This window comes from Equus caballus, chromosome 1, assembly GCF_041296265.1.
Source record: "Equus caballus isolate H_3958 breed thoroughbred chromosome 1, TB-T2T, whole genome shotgun sequence".
NCBI lineage: Eukaryota > Metazoa > Chordata > Mammalia > Perissodactyla > Equidae > Equus > Equus caballus.
Window position 1 is genome coordinate 62,402,195 of NC_091684.1, and position 19,379 is coordinate 62,421,573.

The window sequence follows — 19,379 nt, forward strand, 5'->3', positions numbered from 1 at the left end:
CACAGGTTATCACTTCCACTTTCAAGAAGGCCCAGAAAAATTGAACCCCACACATTTTGCTTTGTCTTCCCCTTCCACAGCGCTTTCATCCAACCGCCCCATTAATTGTTGTACACATGTTCCTGATTATGAAAGGACTGCAGCCACATTACAAACAATTTGGAAAAGAGAGAAGAGGGAAAAAAAACCCATAATCCTATCACTCTTGCCAGTCTTTTTTTTTTTTCTTTAAAGATTGGCACCTGAGCTAACAACTATTGCCAATCTTCTTTTTTTTTTTTCTGCTTCATCTTCCCAAACCCCCCATACATAGTTGTATATCTTAGTTGCAGGTCCTTCTAGCTGTGGGATGTGGCACGCTGCCTCAACGTGGCCTGACAAGCGGTGCCATGTCCGCACCCAGGATCCGAACCCTGGGCCGCCGCAGCGGAGAGCGTGAACTTAACCACTTGGCCACAGAGCCAGCCCCTGCCAGTCTTTTCTTATACTATTTAAAAATGTGATTATAAGCTATATACAAGTTTATGCCTTACTTTTAAAATAAATAGTATTTTGATTTTTATTCTGATTATCAAAGTAATGCACACTGTAGGTGAAAAATGTAGAAAATACAGAAAAATGTTTAAAATAAAAGTTTCTCAAATTCCCATCGTCCAGTGAAGTTACCATTAACACTTCGCTAGGTTTTCTTCCAGTTCTTTTTCTATCCACATATATACTGAATATAATCATGTTAATATTCATATTTAATCTACACACAGTTTTTTAAAAACAAAATTTAGACAATAGTGTATGTACTGCTTTATATCTCACTTTTGCCACTTACTATAAAACACTTCCATCTTATATAGTTATGAAAATTAATAACTTTGTAATGGTCTATTAAATGGATTTCCCATAAGTATTTAGTCATTATTTTATTCACATTTGAGATTGTCTCCAATCTTTTCCCAGTTATAAATAATGTCATACTGAATGTTTCTGCTTTCAGTTTTTCCATATTTTGAATTATCTCTTTAGGATAAATTCCCAGAAGTAGAATTAAAGGGTAAAAAAGGTAGGGACATTTTTATGGCTTTTGACACACATGCTGTTTCAGAAGGGGCCATTCCGATTTACACTACTATCACGAACTTAAGAGTCAAAAAATGGCAACTTGTATTTCTCTAATACTAGTGAGGCTGAACATCCACATTTGTTAACCAGTTCTACTTCCTTCCTCTTTTTCAGATTGTCAGTTCATCTTCCTTGACCACTTTTCTACTGTGTTTTAGGGGGATTCTTATTTATTAGAGAAAGCTCTTTTGTATAAAAATATTAACTCCTCCTGTTGCACCTACTGTGAATATTTTCCCCAATCTGTCTGTTATCGGTCTTTTCATTTTGGTTGGTCATTCCCTTCTTAAACATTTGCATTTTAGCCTCTGGTCCCACCACTATATTCAGTATTTTGGTATGCATAAAACTCATCTACTGAGCACATATCAAGGTCAGACACTGGGCTAGGCTTCCCACATATGTTCTCATTTAAAGCAATTTATCTAATGATTCTGTTTGCCTAGCCCTCATCCTTCTCAGCATTCCGTAAGGTCCGACATTGTTGCACACCTCTGTTCTTCCTCCACCTCTTTGTTCTTTCTCCATTTCCTTTGCCAATTCCTCTTCTTCTTCCAGCCCCTTAATAACAGATAACCCTGAAATTTTGCTTTTCCCAGACTGTTAAACCTTTATGTGCTTTGGATTCATATGGAGGGAGGGGAGTATTATCAAAATTCAGATTCTGCCTCCCACTCAAGGCTTCCTGAATCTGAATTCCAGGCTAGACCCTGGAATCTGTGTATTTCTAACTAGCTCCTTAGGCTAATCTTACATGGCTGTACCTAACACTCATCCTTGAGGCTAGCACCTAGAAAGTTCTCCAAGAAACCTGCCCTTAATGGCTCCTTTATCCATCCTCTACCACCATCTCAGCTGTCACTGCTTTATTTCCAGTCCTATTTTGCAATCACTCTTGGCTTCAGCTATACAGAAGCGACTGAAGTTCCTAGAATCGTCATGCTGTTTCAAACTTGCGCATCTTCACATGCTCTATTCCCTCTGCCTGAAACATCCTTCCCCTTCCTCTCCCTTCCTTAACCTGGCAGAATCCAACTAGACCTTCAAACTCAGTTGATGGGCCATCCTCTTCAGAAAATTTCCTGTTCTGCTTCAGATGCTCATCTCTCTGCTCCCCCAGCACCTGCCCTGTGCACACCTCCCTTACAGACCTTACTAGACCACACGTGAGCTGGTAGTTTCCCTGTCTCTCTCTCACTGTGAACACCTTGAAGGGTGGATTATGTTGCTGCCTTCCCAGCTCCTGAGACACAGAATTGGGTGAGTGAGTGGACTCAGGTGACTCACTCCAGAGAGTCCTTATTTGCATGTCTAGTGCTGACCTCCTCCCTGGGCTACATTAGGTATTTCCCAGCAACTTTAAAGACCTCTCCACCCACTTGTCTGTCTCCACCCAAGTGGTGACAGATCTCCCTCCATTTGTCTCTCAGTCTCAATGTGGTCGAAACAAAACTTCTCTTCCCACCAAAATGGGCATTCCTTCACAACTACTCCCATTTCTAGCAGAGATATCACCATTTCTTTTAACATTCAAGGAACTTTGACATTATCTTTGATGGATCCTCTTTTAGTCCCCCATATCCAATGTGAACTTCCTTTGACATACATCTAATCAGAACTTATAACCAATTAGATCCCAGCATTCATGGGTATGGCTGGACCAATTACCCGCTGGCAGCACCTATTCCAATTGCTTGATCTCTATGCTCTTCTGGTGGTAAAGTACTTTGAACATTAACCCTTTCTATTTCTAAGTACCTTTTCTTCACCCTACACCCAGATTATAACAAATCCTAACTGATGCCTCTGTGTCTAGTTCCTACCCTCTTCTATTTGCCCTTACACTTTTACCCAAATCTCAAAAACGTCACTCTTACCATAGCCCTCCTGCTCAGTGGTCTATGGCATTTCTACTGGTCTAACACACAAACCTCCAATTCCTCTACTCAAACAGATTAATCTAGCTGTATTTTTTATATCCCACTACCACACACCCCATGTTCCAGTTGGGCAGAGAACATCAAAATGTATAATAGAACCCATAAAAATATTGTTTTGATGTTTTTAAGTTATAGAAGTAACACATTCTCATTTACTTTGTACAAAGTAAAAAACAAAAGGTCATCCTCTTCCCCTGTCCTCACCTCCAATCCCATTCTCTAGAGGTAATCACTGCCTTGGTTCTAATCTTCTTACATCCTTTAAGCTTTCTCCCATAAGCTTTTCCCCAGAAGCTTCTTGGACTGAACTATCCCATGTAGGATCCAGTACCATATACCGTTCAGTGCTTAGCTGATTCCAGGTGTCCATTTTCTTCTTGAATTAACCTTGCAACTTCCTAAGGTTAGACAAAAACTGTATTGCCTCTTATACCTCTTGTGTGTCCCTAGACCTGAGTTCAGCACCGGGCTTCTGATATGTACTTACTAAATATTTTGTGAAGACTGGCTGATTCTAGCTTCTTTCCCAGATAGAAATATGCAAAATCACTCTCCAACTAAACCCGCCAGCTTTTCCAACTTGGCTCCACCCATCTAGCCCATGTCCCTGTAACTGGGGGCTGCCAGTCAACCCCAGCTCCATGTTAGCAGGTGTGTGCGGAGCCCAAGCTCCCCTCCTTGGGGCAGAAGTACACAGAAGCAGGCATGCAGAGAACAGAGAATGAGAAAGGGGTAAGGGGAAGGGAATGGGGCACACGTGTATATCTTAGCTGGGGACATAAGATTCTAGGGAAAGGCCCAATTTAAACTTTCACTGGAATTTCATGGTTTGAAATTCTCTATGGCGTAAACTGGTAGACTTCAAGACAGCATGAACTCCTATCCAACGTCCCAGCCCCAGGCCCCTTTCTGCCCCCAAAGCATCTACACAATACCTTGGGCCCTGTGAGGACCCCCAGCCACCTCTCCTCCACCTTGGCAAAGCAGCCACTCCCACTAGAGCTTCCTGCTGGTCCCTATGGGCCCTGTTCCCTCCTCTTGCCCTGATGTCCCAAGAAAAGCTCCCTCACCAAATGTGAAGGAGCTTTGATACAACGCATCCCTCGCCTGTTTCTGAGGAGCTTATGCCTTGAGAAAGTTTAAGACACTTCTACTTAGTGGCATCTGAACTGAGTTCTGGAACTGCTTTGGAGAGAAGGAAAAAACCAAAAAGATAGTGGCTTCAGGTTCCAAGCCCTGTACCCTGAGTCAACCAGGCAAACTGATTTCATTTGATAAAAATAAAATTAAAAAAAGATTAACCACAGGACCTGAAAAATCCAGAGAGTCAAGCCCTGGAGACGAAGCTTGTGTCTGGAAGTCAGGTTCAGGACTCAACTCTAGTAAACTATAATTTAGATCCCTTCCCCTGAGTCTTTGTGATCAAGCTAGGGTCAGGAGAAACATGTCTCCCTTCTGCCCTCTCAGGCCAGTGGAACCTGCTGTTCTGAGCACAAAGGTTTCTGGTTTAAAGCAGAAAAGCAAAGATAGGAAGCTTCCCGGGGAAAGGGGGAACAAGGTGTCAAGAGTTCCCTGTAGTGACAGTTGGGAGGGAGAGGCCAGTCTCAGGCTGGAGTAGTGGAGACACCTACCTTCACACCACCGTCTGACTTCTTGTTTAATAGGCTTTTGGCAGCTGTGAAAACAAAGAGGAAAATCAAGTCTCCTGCATTGTACCCTCTCCCCAACCTGAAATCTGGTAGCTGGATCCTCAAGAGACTGCTGTGTCTGACAAGGGGCCAGGAGTCTCCTGAAACCCTTGGAAGAGGCCCTTCCTGACAGCCTCAAAGCAAGAAGGGCATCTCAAGCAGCATGAGACTCTCTGGGTGGCACCCCAGGATCTCCTGGAAAGGGGCTCAGCAGAGACAGTGACACACTATGCTTAGGAGGAGAAACCACATTCGGTATCGGAGCTGCCTGGGCCATTGGGAACTCTGCCTTTGACAGCTTCTACCAGGCCTGGCAACTGTGCCAGGGTGAAAGGTGAGGGCTCCGTCCCTAGATGCCATGGAGTTTCTTGGGACGGCCAAGCTGGAAGGATGCAAGACATCTCCTGAGTGTTCTCAAGAAACAAAAGTGTCACAGTTTACGAAGGAGACCAGACGTGAGGACAGACAGACAGACAGACAGAGACACAGACCAGGACCACCTACAGGAGGGTTTTGCCAGGGGGTTGAAGCCTTGACTGGGCAGGTCCTCACCCAGACCCAGTTACTGGGTCCTATCTGCCACCCTTTCCTCAGCGTCCACTTTGTGGGCCCACTGAGCAGGAAGGACTGGGCAGAATAATGAGGTATTAAACAGATTCTATCCAGGCACAGGGTAATGCTCAAAACTGATGAGCTCTGTGCAGGAAGACTGGTGATGCCTGCTGGCCATAAAGGCCACAGGAAGGGAGCAGACAGTGGATGAGAGTCTGGGAGGTGACTGAATCAGCCCCACTGTCTGATCTACCTAGACTTTGCTGGGTTTGCATCTTGGTTCCACCACTTGCTAGCCGTGGGATCTTGAGTGAGTTTCTTAACCTCTTTGAATCTCAGTTTCTTCCTCTATTGGAGGGGATCCAATGGGATCATGCAGAGTGCTTATTAGCACATAGCAAGTACTTTAAGTACTAACCGTTGTCACTATTGCTGCCGTTCTTTCCTTCAGGTGCCCATTCCTACCCAAGCTGAGTCCCACCTCTCTCCAGTGAGAATAGAGGTCCTTCCATCACAAGAATTCTGACCCCCAAAAATGGCCTTTGGTCCCATCTCCAGTCATGCTGGGGTGATTTGAAACTTACATTTTTAATGTGTTTACTACTGTGGCCTGACCACCTACTGTGTTAAGTGCTTTACATACATCAGAGTTCTCAACTCTGCCTGCCCACTAGAATCACCTGAGGAACTTAAAAAAAAAATGCGTATTCTTATTCCATGGCCTAGAGATTCTGATTTTATTTGTCTGGGGTAGGGTCCTGGTATTAGGATTTTTCACAAGCTGTCCTACACAGGCAGAGTTGAGAGCCTTCAACATACATGATCTTAATCATCGCCGTGTTATTTATCAGCCCCAGTGAAGAGATGAGAAAACTAAGGCTGACGTGACTTGTTCAGGGTGTGGCAGGGTTAAGATCCAAACCCAGGAATGGCTGCCTCCACAGCTTCTGCATTCTATAGCCTTTCAAACTTTCAGGGCTGCAAATGCCGGACTTCACAATTTTGAGGGCCTGGTTTCCTCTGTGGGGTCTCCCACAGTCCTAGCACTGGGCAGCTCCAGGCCATGCCCAGGGCTGTCCCTGGGGGCCACCTCTGGCTGCAGCCCTCACAGGCAGGCCAGGACCATCTGGAGGAAAGCCTTCTGCTGCCCAGCTCCATGTCCCCAGGCTATTGCCTCCTGAGAGTTGGCAAGCGCCCAGCATGCATGGCTGGTTAGGGAGCTCCGTAACACCAATGCGCTCGCAGATGCCAAGTTAGGTGGTCTGTCTGGCATGCCCATCTCAGCCCGCAAGCATGGGACTCGCCTCCCTGGTGAGTGGGCCTGGCATGCTGGCCCTCCTGGTGGGGTGGCAGGGAGCCGAGGCAGGCGGTCGGGGAGGACTCATGCCACGTACCTTGCCCGGCCAGGCCGGCGGCGCTCGCGGCAGGCGAGGCGGGGGCGGAGCTCTGCCTGCCAACTGAGGGGATACAATCTCTCAGTGCACAGAGCTGCCGCAAAGCCACGGGGGCCAGTCAGCAGCGAGCATGCCCCAGCATGAGGCGCGGGAACCCGCTGGCCGCCCACGCACAGCAGGGCCCAGGCGGCGTGGCCAAGCCAGCCGAGCTGGGGGAGCGAAGGCGCTGGTGGCAGGCTGATGAGCAGGTGCAGCCAACCCTGCAGCAGTCTGGGGACCTGAGAGGACCAGGCTCAGACAGGGTGTGCGGAACACCACGGCTCCAGCAGCTGTCCCACGACCACCTCAGGTGAGGGCCTACAGGTAACAGCCTGACTTGGTGAGAGGCGGCATCCTTTCTGAGGTAGCCTAGCCCTAGCTGAAGACTGCAAAAAAACTGAGTTTCACTTTCAGACCCTCCTTAGGGGAACTGAATGAAGACATTATCAGAGAGCCTGAAGCAGGGGTAGCTCTTTCCTCTGGTCACATTCCAAACAGTAGAGAGACTGGCACTTGGGGCCCAGGGAGGGTCCCCAGTCCTTGTGCAGCTAAGTTCACTGATGCTCTGTGTTCGCTCCACATCTGCCAGCTCCTCAAAGACACAGGTCACTTTCCCTCTTCAAGGCAGGTAGCCAGGAGAGGCAGCTTTTCTCGACCTGTATTTCACAGTGTTCTGAGGGTGAAGACGCCGAAGACAAGAGCCCCCAGAAAGAAAACAAAGGCTGCTAAAGCAATACATTCTAGAAGCCCTGATTTCACCATTAGCCAATCTGCTCAAGTCCAGGGCTAAGCTGCACCCATGATTCGGGGTCCAGAAAACAGCCTAGCTTGTTCCTAAAAAAACAAACAGGTGCCCTTTCTTCATTATAATACCTGTAGACACCTCTTTCTGCAGAAGCTTCTGGAGACAGGCTCTGTCCTCACCTGTCCCAGAGTCAGGGCAGAAGAGGACATCCTGGAATGCTTGCAGCATTTTTTTCTTGTCTCCTCTGACCCAGGGCAAAGTCAGCTCAAAGGCCAGACGAGATCTAGACATCAAGGACAGGAGGTTCTTTAGGGATGAGTGAAAGTGCTTTGTCCTAACAGAGACCAATTTCCTAAAACCAGGACAGCGATTTCCAAAAATGGATGGTGAAAGGTTGATGTGGAGGTCTGAGGCTACAGAACAGGGCACATGCTATTGATTTCCCAGTAGCCTGTCTTACAATTTCTTCCACTCAGAGAGAACAGATCACCATTCCAGGATCAGCACAGAAATGCCCTTAAGCATCCTCTAGAAAGGCTCTTAAACCCAGAAAGTAGAAACTGCAAGTAATTAGAGGACAAGAAGCATGATGTGGGACTATAGCTCTATCTCTGTTGGAGGCAGTCAACTGTGCCCTCCTGTGCTCACTTGTGAGAGGGGAACCCAGAGCCACAGCCTTCCCCTTTTGGGCACCCACAACACAAGAAGGAGCCTCAAATCGAGGTCATAGGGGATAAGCCTGAGGTAGGACAGTCCCCCAGCTCACTCTCCAGTACTGACCCTTTGGAGCCCTGTGGCTCTCGCTCAGGCTAGAGCTCACGAAGCCCCAGGTCTTCTTGCCTGCAGCATCCTCAGAGCCAGGGCCCTTACGTCACCTGGAAGCAGTACAGATGAGCCTACTGGGGCTTGAGCTCAAGGGAGCAACCTCTGCCCAGAATGGCTGCCCATCAGAGCCTCCCACACAATCCCCTCTTCATGGCAGTGCAGAAGGAAAGCAAGGGAGGGAGTCTTGTTATGAGAATGAGAAAATGGGTGTCTTGAACCAAAACAGTGGGACTGGGAGTTAGGGGGAGGGAAGACTAGAGGAAAAGGCAAGCTGGGAAAAGACCTTTCTGTCTTCGGTTGAGTCCTGTCTTTAATCTCTTCCTTACGGAAAAGCCACTGTGCTTCCCAATTGCGGGCAAACAATGATGGGGGTGGGGGTGGGGAGGATGGAGTGTCTTGCATCTTAAAAAGAAAATGTCAAATATGATTTACAAATCACAGGTCCCAACTCTCCCAATTCCTCAGAAGAATTTAAGCAAGTTCCTTTCTCTCCGCCCTGCTGGTCTCTATTTCTTCACTTTTACAGCTGGTATCACAGAAAATATTTTAAGCACAGTCACTGTAAAAGGTTTAAATGCTTGGAATAGCTTCTATTAGTCATCTCTACTTGGACACAATGAAGTAAGTAGAGATCATCCCAGTCGGCAAATGAATTGTGGCAACTGAGAAGACTGACTACACTTCATCTCTTTCTTTTCCCCAGCACATCCTCCAATACCCTACCGACTGTCTAAAATCTTAAAGTGCTGAGAGTCTTCAGAGAATTAAATAAGAATCCCCAGGGACAAGGCAAATGAGAGGCTGAGCGGGCTACTCCTTGAGAGGTTCTAGGGAACAGAGTTCATAAATCTGAAGTCAAGTGAAGCCCCCCAAACCTCAGGTTACAGAACTCAGCAGCAGCAGCCCCTCAAAACAGGATCCTCATCATCTTGGTCAAGGTGATGCCCGAGACATCCAGCACTGGGTTGGTAATGCCCCGTTCCGACCCACTCACCTCGGTGGAATTAAAGTGCACAGCTGTGAAAACATACCTGAAAAGTTCCTGGAGACAAGCATGGTCGTGAGGATGGCACCCTGGGGAAAGAAGAGGGTCCTGTGAATTCAACTGGACTCTACAAAAGCATGGCCTGGTCTCAGGCAGAGGGCAGCTGCTGGCTAGAGCCTGAGGACATCAGGTTTCTGGGGCCCTCCAACATGTACAACCTTCATACTTAGCTCCAGCCAGGAGGGGAGCTTCCTTCTGTGATGGGGCAGGGAATGCACTGTCAAAAGGTATGATTTCAGCATGCTGGCAGCCCGGAAGACAAGACTCACCTTCAGTTTTCTCCGGGCGTTGAACTTGCGCAAGCACTCCACTGTCTCTTGACGATGCATCATGGATGCCACTGTGGATCGTTGCTGGAAGCCAAACAGACAGGCCTGTGAGACCCCAGCCAGATCCTCTGCCCCTCACCATAGGCCCAGCACTGATGGCTGTGCTCAGCCATCCTAGAGTTGCTCCAAAGAGAAAATGAAGTCATAGATGTGAAAATGCTTTTAGAATAAAAGCACCACCCAAAACTCAAGGTTATGTAAGAACAATAATGTGAACATGAAAACACCCCTGATAATTGATGCTAAATGAGAGTGTCTGAGAGAGCACTCTACTCTTCCTTGGGAAATGGAAGCTACAGAACGGAAGAGAGTGTCCTGTGTGTTGTGATCCTCTTGCAGTTACTCCTTCTACTACCGTACACTGTGCATCTACTGCATCCAGATTCTGAGCAGTCAGAGAACAGACAGGGCTCCTGCTCTCTACAGACAAGGTTCATTGCTCTCAACACACCCCAACAAGGTCCTGAATGAAGCTGTCATCTGAGAAGCTAAGGGTCTTGACCTTTTGGATGGGAATTTTTCTTCAATGTATAACTTCCTTCCTCCTTAAACAGAGTCCACTGGAAATGATTTATATTGCCTTGATGACTCAGGGTCATGAACACAAGTATCGATCATTATTTCATATCATAATACAGTGATGCTCTCAGGGGCTACTGAGATATATAGGATGCTGGAGGCTGGGGCCCACAAAAATGACCCCCAGAGTGTAATATTTTCCCAATTCTTGAGTGCCTGTTTTAAGTTTCTCACCTCCTCCCTTTGCTGCTGGTGTCTCAGCCAGTCTGCTAGAAAAATAAATCCTACAACATGCAGCCTGGTGCCCACAACCCCACAGGGCCGCCCCACAATCCTCCCCCTCATCCCTGGACCACTCCTTTTCCTGGTTCCCAAAGCAACTCTCCCAACCTTTTCTACCTTCCCCGAGTCTTGTATTTCACCTCCTTCTTCAAAGTGTAAATTTCTCCACAAAAAGAAATCAGAGATAATCAAGCAAAGAACTCCTCCTTTAACATTAGCCTCCACCTCACAAGCTGATTTTCACCCCCCTGCAACCTAAACCCGGGTCTCAAAAGTTTCATCCCTCATATCCAGTGTCGACCCCTTGACCTGGGCTTGGGAGCCCCCCTCTCTTTTGCTATCCAAACCTTTGCTTCCTTAATTACTGAATATTTTTAATCTCTTATTCTGGACTATATGCTTCTCTGCAGTCTATACATCATAATCAAGCCTTTCCCTAAATAAAATCTTCAACAAAAATGAAAAAACCCCTGACTCATCTGTCTTCTTTAAATAGTACCATTTTTTTCTCTTTTCACCCCCATTCCCTCTTCACCTCACCAAAAACAGGCTTCAGTCTCTCTCACAACATTGCCTCTATCATTGAAATAACAAAATATTGGCTTCTAATTGGTCAGAGCCAATGGACTTTTTTCCATCTTTATCATGGACTCTGAAGCATCTGACCACAGAGGCTCCCTTATTGAGACTTCCTGTTTCTTAGGATCTCCTGCTCCTGCTCCTCCTCCTACCATGGAAGTTCTCATTCTCAGTCCCCTTTGCTGGCTCCTCTAACTCTCCCTGTCATTAAATGCTTGTGTTTGGTGGCCATCTCTTCTCTTATGAAGCAATACAAGCCCCCAGTAAGAATTCGATCAGCAGAGAAATGATTTATCTATTTCTACAGCTTAAACATCACCCATACAGAAATAACTGCCACCTGCATTTCCAATTTTTAACTTCTCTTCTAATCTCTAGAACCACATTTATAACTACTGACTGAATGTCTCCAGCTAGAGGTCCTGACACGACACTCAATATGTACAAAACTAAAATCATCATCTTTTCTCACAAACTGGCTCCTCCTCTGGATTTTCTCTGGGTCAGTAAATGGTACAACCCTCTGCTCAGTTACCAACTCAAAACATGACAGTCCCCATCGATCCCTCTCTCTCCTCACCCCCCAAATCCAACTGGTCAACTGGTCCAGCTGAATCCTTTTGATTCTATCTCCCAAATGTCTCTCAAATTTGTCCGCTCCTTGCCATACTACCCACTCTCCAATCATTATCCTTAGCTTAGATCTCATCTGGTCTTGCTTAGATAATTACAACAGCTTCCTAAGCTCTCTGTCCCCAGGCTCTTTCTTCTTTAATTCCATTTCCTATACAGCTTCCAAAGTGATCTTTCTTAATTGCACATTTCATTCCCTCTTTGAAGCCCTTGAATGCTTCCCTATGCTTTCACAATAAAATTCAAACTTAGGCAGAAACTTATATGTCATGAACTCTTTTTGGCTTCATTCTCTTGCATTCCTGTAATCATACCTTCATCTACAACCAAACTACTTAACATTCCTTAAACTTGCCACAATTTCCCAGGGCCTCTCACTATGGACCATGCTAACCTCTGTTTGTAGGTTATCATCCTGGGGAACTCCTAGCCATCTGCCAAGAACCAGGATAGAGGTCACCTCCCCCATGCAACCTTCAGTAATCGCATTGCCCACCAGGGACAGTGGGAGCTCCTGTGTGCTCATTAGATTTGTTTATGTACTGGTCACATTGCAGAGTGGTTGTCTGTTTGAGTCCTGTCTCCCCAGGTAATTTTTGAAATCTTTTGGGGAAAGGATCATGCCTCATTCATCTTTGTATTTTCAGCATCCGCAGGGTGACCAGCACCAAAGAGGCATTCAGTAAACACAAGAAAGGACCAATAAATAAACGCATCACTGGTGTCAGGAGGCCTAAACGTAGCATACCTTATTCCTTGTTTGAAAACAAATATTTTAGCTTGATAGAATTGCATATGAAAACAGAGGATGTAGACCCACACTGATAGCCTAGGGGGCTCTCCTAGGACGAGTTCTATGAATGAACTTCAGGGTCCTTTTTAAGTGCTCAGAGGCCCCTTTCATTTATTTAAGTCTCAGTCTCACTTCCATTAGAATTGTATGAGAGCTGAGATCTGAACATGCACCCTATTTCCCAAACCTAAACCTATTACCTAACCCTATTACCTAAGGCAATGATCAACCTAAGCACTCATTCAAGATCAGAACCAAATCACACCTGACAAGTTGAGTAGAGGAGAGACAGGTAAAGGCCAGTTAGCCCCATCTTCCTCCCTGACTTCCTCCTGGTGACATTTACTGACTCCAGGTGCTACCCACCTCCCTATCTGTTGAGTCCTTTCCCAGGGCCCAGAATGATTCTTCTCTGCTCATAAGAAGGAGGGCAAGGAGGGTACTAAGAGCATACTGAGAGGTGATATCCCTGAGCTCTTCCATCATGGATGAAGACACTTACGCAGACCCATGGGTGCTTGAGAGCCTGGTCAGCTGTGATGCGCTTTGCAGGGTTTATGGTCAGCATCTGGTTGATCAAATTCTTGGCTTCAGGAGTCACGGTGTCCCACTCGGGTGATGGGAACTAAGGAGCAGGAACAGGGAGAGGAGGAATATGAAATTTGTGAGCCTCACACCCTGAAAGGTAGGTTCTGTCTTCATCCCAGCTCCTATAATTGGGATACTCTGTGCTACCTCAAACTGCCTGTCAGAAAGTTAGAGAAGCCCTGGGGTATCCCAGGACCTGTGTCAACTTAAAGACTGAGAAAGGAAAATAGAGCAGTCATGGTTAGAATGCCAGAGTATCAGATCAGGGATTACTGGGAGGGGACTCCGACTGACTCTGACATCTTCTGGTTTAACTTCATCTCTCTACTAGGAGGAACAGTGGCTCAATGATGTGCCCAAGGCCCCACTGCAGTGGAGGGAGCTGCCAGACTTCTCATCCCTAGGTTATGCAGCATACCACATGGCCATGCCATTTTTTGCAAATAATACATCAAAGGGGTTCAGTGGGCTCCTTGATTTTATAGCTACCAAAATGGCTGTTATGGATTTTATAGCTACCAAAATACCAAAAGAGTTGCTCCCTGGAATGAGGGTGGCAAGAATTGAGACCTCTATGCTCATTCCTGGATCCTCAAAGTCCCCTGACACTCCCTGTATCCGGTGACACACTAAACATATCCTCTCCCTTAGACAGAGCCTGAGGGGTGGGAACAAACTGGTTCTTACATCATAGGCTCCAGCCTTGATCTGCTGATACAGCTTGTGCTGATCCTCATCCCAGAAGGGAGGGTATCCCACCAGGAGGATATACAGGATGACCCCTATGAGACAGAACACAGATCACTGGGGTCAGTCACTTACTTTTCTGATGAACCAGGAAAAGGCACACAGGACTTGGAGCCACCCAGAAAGCTAAGGGCCATATCAGAGGTAGAAGTGGATGGCAGACAGTGATGCTCTGCCACTAGCTCCTCCTGCTGTGCTTCACTGCTCATGTCACCAAGCACGTCAGGGATTTCTTAAGGTACAACCCACCCTCTAAGGCACAGGCAAATCCCTCTTTAAGGATGAAATATAATCCAGGAAGTACTTGGAGAGGAGGGTGTGATGGGAAGAGCCATCCCAGGGGCACTAAAGTAAACACCGTGATTCCACATGTACCAGACACTTGTGGGACCTGGAAGGAATAGCAATGTCTCTTTCTCACCATCACTGGAAGTTGAGGGCCCTTAACACCGAAAAGCTGAGAGTGTGGAATGGGCTTACCGCAGGCCCAGATATCCACAGGTTTTCCATAGGGATCTTTCCTCAAGACCTCAGGGGACAAGTAACCTGGGGTGCCAGCAAAACCTGTAGCAAAAGAGAGGGCAGAGGCACACTGAACCAACTTTCTCTCTCATTAAATCCACATCAACAATTTTCCCCAAGTCCCATCTCACTCCTGTTGCTTTTGCTACATAAGCTCTCAGCACATGGGCAGCAAGAGATGACAGGCTAGGCTTCCTTCCTGTCATGCCCGGACTCTAAATCAGAGGGTAAGACCATGTGCCTACCAGGAACTCCCACTTCTTCCCAGGGACAGCAAGAACACAGTGTGACAATAGCTAGACTCACTGTTTTGAGTCACATAGGACCAGGGGGGAGCTCTGTACCCTCTCCCTCATCCAGTCTCTGAGGAGGCCAGGACCATTAAGGGTCTGGCTTCTAGTTCTGAAAGAGGAAGGCAGATCAGGAAGAGGAGGAAGGGTGGGGGCTGCATTCCAGAAAGATAGGCTCACTCTTACCAAACCAAGCCTGCTGCTCTCCCTGTACTTCAATGGCTAGGCCAAAATCAGCCAGCTTGACGGCGGCACCCTTGCATTTACTGGCCAGTAGCAGGTTCTCAGGCTGTATAAGGAAGAGAGAACCTTGTGAGGCACACCCCTAAGGCCCAGAGGGAGCCTAGATGGGACCTTGCAGTACCACCACCTGGCACCAGGTGGCGCCAACGTGTCACAAGCAGGAGGCAAAGGGGGAGCCTGGATAGTACCTTCAGGTCCCGGTGGACAATGTCATGCTGGTGAATGTGGTTAACACTCTCCAGAATCTGATGTATACAGTGGCTGCAAAAGCAGAAGGAAAAGAAATGTCAGTGGAAGGTTAAACCACCTCATCCACAACCACATGCTGTGGACTAAAGCACAAAACTCTGGGTCACAGGTTCACAGGGAATCACTGAATAATGAGCCAGAACCTTGGACTTTGGACAGCATCTAATTCAACCTATTTTACAGAAGAAGAAACTGAGGCCAAGGCAGATTAAGTGGTTTGTCCAGGGTCTCCCATTAGTCTCTCAGAGGAAAGACTAGAACAGGGTCTACCATGCCTCCCTCGACTGCAAAGGCCCAACACTGTCCATTTCTAAGAGATTGGAAGATACCCTAGACTCCGTCCTGAGAAACAGAGGCCATCCAACTGCTTCCTTCTTTCTCTTTACCCCTCTTCTTGGAGAAAAGGCTTGTGGTGGCAACTTAGGAAGGAGAGCCCAACTAAGCCTAAGCTGTTTTGGGGGTGGGTGCACTCATTCATTTAAGCATTTACTGAGTGCCGAAAGGCATTGTGCTTGGTACCACACAGACTCTAAAGATGAATAAGACCCAGTGCCGGCCCTGAAGTTTATCATCTAGTAGGGGAAATAAAACAAGTACACAGACATCTTTAGGAAATAGTGTACTTAAGAGCATTCCAAACAGGGCACCTGACGAGCATTTCTGGTATCGATTTTGTATAGAAAAAGACAAACGGAGCCAGAGTCACATTCAGCTGCTCATTTCTTGAATCAGGCTGTCCACCTTCCAAACCATCCTGCCACAGTTGCAGTCAATCACCTGTTAGGGAGTACTGGCAATCTAGAGCAGCAGTAAAACCTGGGGGACAATTTTCCCCCCCAGGGGATATCTGGCAATGCTTGGAGGCATTTCTGGTTGTCATAACTGAGGGGGAGGGTGCTAATGGCATCTAGTGGGCAGAGGCCAGGGATGCTTCTAAACCTCGACAAGGCTCTCACAATAAAAAATTACCTGGTCCCCTATGTCGGCAGTGCTGAGGTTGAGGAATTCTGTCCCAGAGAATGGAGCCCCACCCAGCAGGTATTACCAGGTATGTGGAGCAGGCTTGCAGAGCCTGGGGTCTGGGGGTGCTGGGCTGGTGGCTTGGACTTAATATTCCTTCCTCTAAAATCTGATGCTGGAGCTTCCACAAGAGCCAAGGGGTTTTACTGGGCTCCTGAAGGCTGAGGCTCAGGCCTCCCCACAGGACACAGCCCAAGAGTAGGCCAAAGAGACTTTAAGACTGAGCTGAAAAGGCGAGTCTCCACAGAAATATATAATTAGAACAGAGCCAGGCTAGCAGGGAGAGCCTTCTGGCCAAAAATGGCAAAAGTGAGAAATGTCCCAGCAGAGCCAGGCCAAGCCCACTGGTACAGTCACTCCCCCAGCTCTCCCTCCTCCCTGCCAGCCTCCCTGAGCTATCACTGCCTCCTCCCACCCCAGAGCCTGGTGCTCCCCTGCTGGTACTGGAATTCATCTCCCTAGTCCAGAATTTTTCCTGAGGCTGAAGCATCTGAAGTTGATCAGCAAACAGTGGCCTCTTAGGGTTGAGAAATTTGTGAGGAAGCTGCGCTCCCCGACTCTCCAGAGGCAGCCAGAGTTGCCACATATGCCAGATAAGCTGCAGGCAGAATGATCAAAACCAGGTTGTAAGGACATCACCCTCAGAGAAAACTCAGGGCCAGGGGAGGAGCCGAGGCAGGAAAGGCAGGCCAAACAAGCACCCGAGAGCTGTGGTGTGGGAGGAATTCTGCTGTGTCACATGAATGAGCTGCCAGGGTTTCCATGGAGGGCTGGGGGCTGAGGTGAGTGGCCAAAGAATGGTCCTCAGGACTGAGGAGCCCTAAATCAGGGCTGGTCATGGTGGTCAAAACACAAGGTGATCCAGGCTGAAATCTCCCGAGAAGGTTCCTGGTCATATCATTAACCCAGACGTTTCCACTCCTTCATGATACGAACTGTGTTTCCTCTATCCCTAGAGCATCCCCAGGATGCCTTGTACACTGTAGATTTGTTAAAGGAAAGAAGCAGGGGTATGGAGGGCTCTGGGCATACTTGGGATACACAGTAGTGCAAAGAAAAGGTTTTTCTGGGGTGAAAGGGTAAAGGAGACTTGTAAGGGCTTTGCAAAAACACTGATCTGGGAGTGCTGAATATTTAACTTTTAATTATCACCCACAAAATGCAGCCTGGGTCCAGCTCTAACAGAACCTTTGTCCAGACAAGAGCTCTTCTGATCTTCCCCAAAGACTATTCAAATAGGCACAACGCCTGGTCCCCCAAGGTGGCCAAGACTCACACATGAACTAAAGGGCCCTCGTCTCACCTGGCATCAGCTTCACTGTAGTACTCTCTGGCCACAATGTCTTCAAACAGCTCACCTCCAGTAACACTGCAACCGACAGACAAATAGGGTCAGAGGAGGCAGGTCAGTTGGTCAACCCCAGCATCCAAAAGGTAACAGGTCACACTGTAGAATAGCTTTTAGAGAAATTCCAACTTTACATACATTTCATCTGAGGGCTCAGAACATGCTCAATCCTTCAATGACATGGGGCTTCACCTTAGGGTAACACGGGCCCTCCCTTCCTCCTGCACATTTCTGTTTCTATACCCTACAGATTAGCTAATACTTTAGGCAAAGACAAACATGTGAGAATCTAAGAGAAAATAATCGACATACTTAGAAAGTTATAGCTTTATTTGAGACCAATATGAACATTAAGATACAGCTGCCCAAGAAGGTCCGACCTACTACTAAAGTTGAAGACCAAGGACACTAAGCCCCAACTCTGAAAATACTGGAGAGCCATTCCCAGGAGGTGAAGAGCCACTTTTAAGACATTAAACCACAACCAATGTGGAGGAGAGACCAATTAGAGCCCAGTTTATGACTAATAAAAGCTACTTTCAATTTCCCAGAATTTTTAAGGTCATGCAAAGAGCTGTATTCTATTTCTCCACTAAAGACAACACACCAAGAAAGAAGAAACAAGCAACTGCATAGGGTGTGCTGCTGATCAGAAATGTGAGAGCAATGCCATGCTGGGGTTCAGAGTCCTGGGGAATACTGAGTGAGCAATGAGACCACCGCCCCCCAGCAACCTGCCGGTTACCAGAGGAAGTTCAAAAATCAAATCCTCTCCCTCGGGCAAAGGAGAGGGATCCTCAGCAGAGGCTGAAGGCCCAGTTTCGGCCTTTTCTCAAGCCTTCATCTTGAGCCAGCTGGAGGGAAAGGCCCCCACACCCTCAGAAAATGGCACTTACAGGTCAAACACGAGGTAGTGAAACCCTTCTTCAGAAATACTGTCATGGAGGCGCACTGCAAGAGAGGAGATGGGGACAGAGATTAACAGAGAGAAAACTGGGAAATCCTATTCCTCTCCTCTGCAGCAACCCTACCCCTGCCCGATCCTGTCAACCTCATTGGGCTCTCTCCTAAAGGAGCAACAGTGAGAAGTGGCAACATGCCCAGCTCCCCTCAACCCAAAGATACACGGCCACAGAGTAGACATAACCAGCCCCCAGGGTTCAGCGCTCTGGTCGCCATCTCAGAGTGCCGAGATGCAGGCAAGAGACAGAAGCTTCATGGCTAAGAAGTAAGACAAGGAGAAAAGCAACCTTCCCTGAGAAGCTAGAAGGAAACTTCCCAGAGGGGCTAGTCCCAGAGAAGGTGGTCCTGGGATATGATGCGTGATGGGGTAATGCAGGGTGAGAAGCAACTACTTATGCTGACTACAGGGGGACAGAAAATGGCAAGAAGTGACAGCCTGAGAGCTCTTTCAGAGGAGTAAATAGGAAGAAGAGAATTAAGAGGAGGGAAAGAAGCTGGAAAGGCAGAGCCCGGCAGGAAGGCACGTGGAGTGAGGACAAAGGATGGTAAACATGAGAGGCAACATGCAGACTCAGGCAATGATAAAATAACTGTTTACAGTAGTCCCATCCTTGGGGGATGAGTTCCAAGACCCCCAGTGGATGCCTGAAACCACGATAGTACTGAACCCTATGTATACTATGTTTTTTCCTATACATATATACCTATGATCAAGTTTAATTTATAAATTAGGCACAGTAAGAGATTAACAACAATAACTAATAATAAAATAGGACAATTATAACAATATACTGTAATAAAAGTTAGCATAGATCTTAGCAATCTCAGTATATGATTTTTTTCTTTTCTTAAGTTGAGAGCTTTCACCTTTTCACTTAAAGAAAGCCCTTGACGGCTTCTCTTTGGCATATCTGAATTGCCAGCATTACT

The 19,379-nt window shown here is 47.2% G+C and overlaps 1 protein-coding gene across 50 annotated transcripts in view; it reads right to left on the minus strand.

The window, feature by feature from the left end:
• Positions 1-19,379, minus strand: part of CAMK2G (calcium/calmodulin dependent protein kinase II gamma) — a 55,358-nt gene that overhangs the window by 15,480 nt on the left and 20,499 nt on the right. For 27 of the 50 annotated variants that reach the window (XR_011437534.1, XR_011437540.1, XR_011437512.1 and 24 more), the window contains exons 4-14: positions 18,383-18,437; positions 17,442-17,507; positions 15,058-15,130; positions 14,813-14,915; positions 14,295-14,378; positions 13,755-13,849; positions 12,982-13,104; positions 9,614-9,697; positions 9,331-9,373; positions 6,691-6,753; positions 4,688-4,731 (exon numbers count right to left, since the gene is read on the minus strand). Coding sequence is in view for 43 of the 50 variants with exons in the window: in XM_003363486.5 (XP_003363534.1) it covers positions 4,688-4,731; positions 6,691-6,753; positions 9,331-9,373; positions 9,614-9,697; positions 12,982-13,104; positions 13,755-13,849; positions 14,295-14,378; positions 14,813-14,915; positions 15,058-15,130; positions 17,442-17,507; positions 18,383-18,437 (833 nt within the window). In the remaining 7 variants the exon portion in view is untranslated. The remainder of the gene's footprint in view (positions 1-4,687; positions 4,732-6,690; positions 6,754-9,330; positions 9,374-9,613; positions 9,698-12,981; positions 13,105-13,754; positions 13,850-14,294; positions 14,379-14,812; positions 14,916-15,057; positions 15,131-17,441; positions 17,508-18,382; positions 18,438-19,379) is intronic. The other 23 variants (XR_011437541.1, XR_011437528.1, XM_005602496.4 and 20 more) reach the window with 1 other exon arrangement.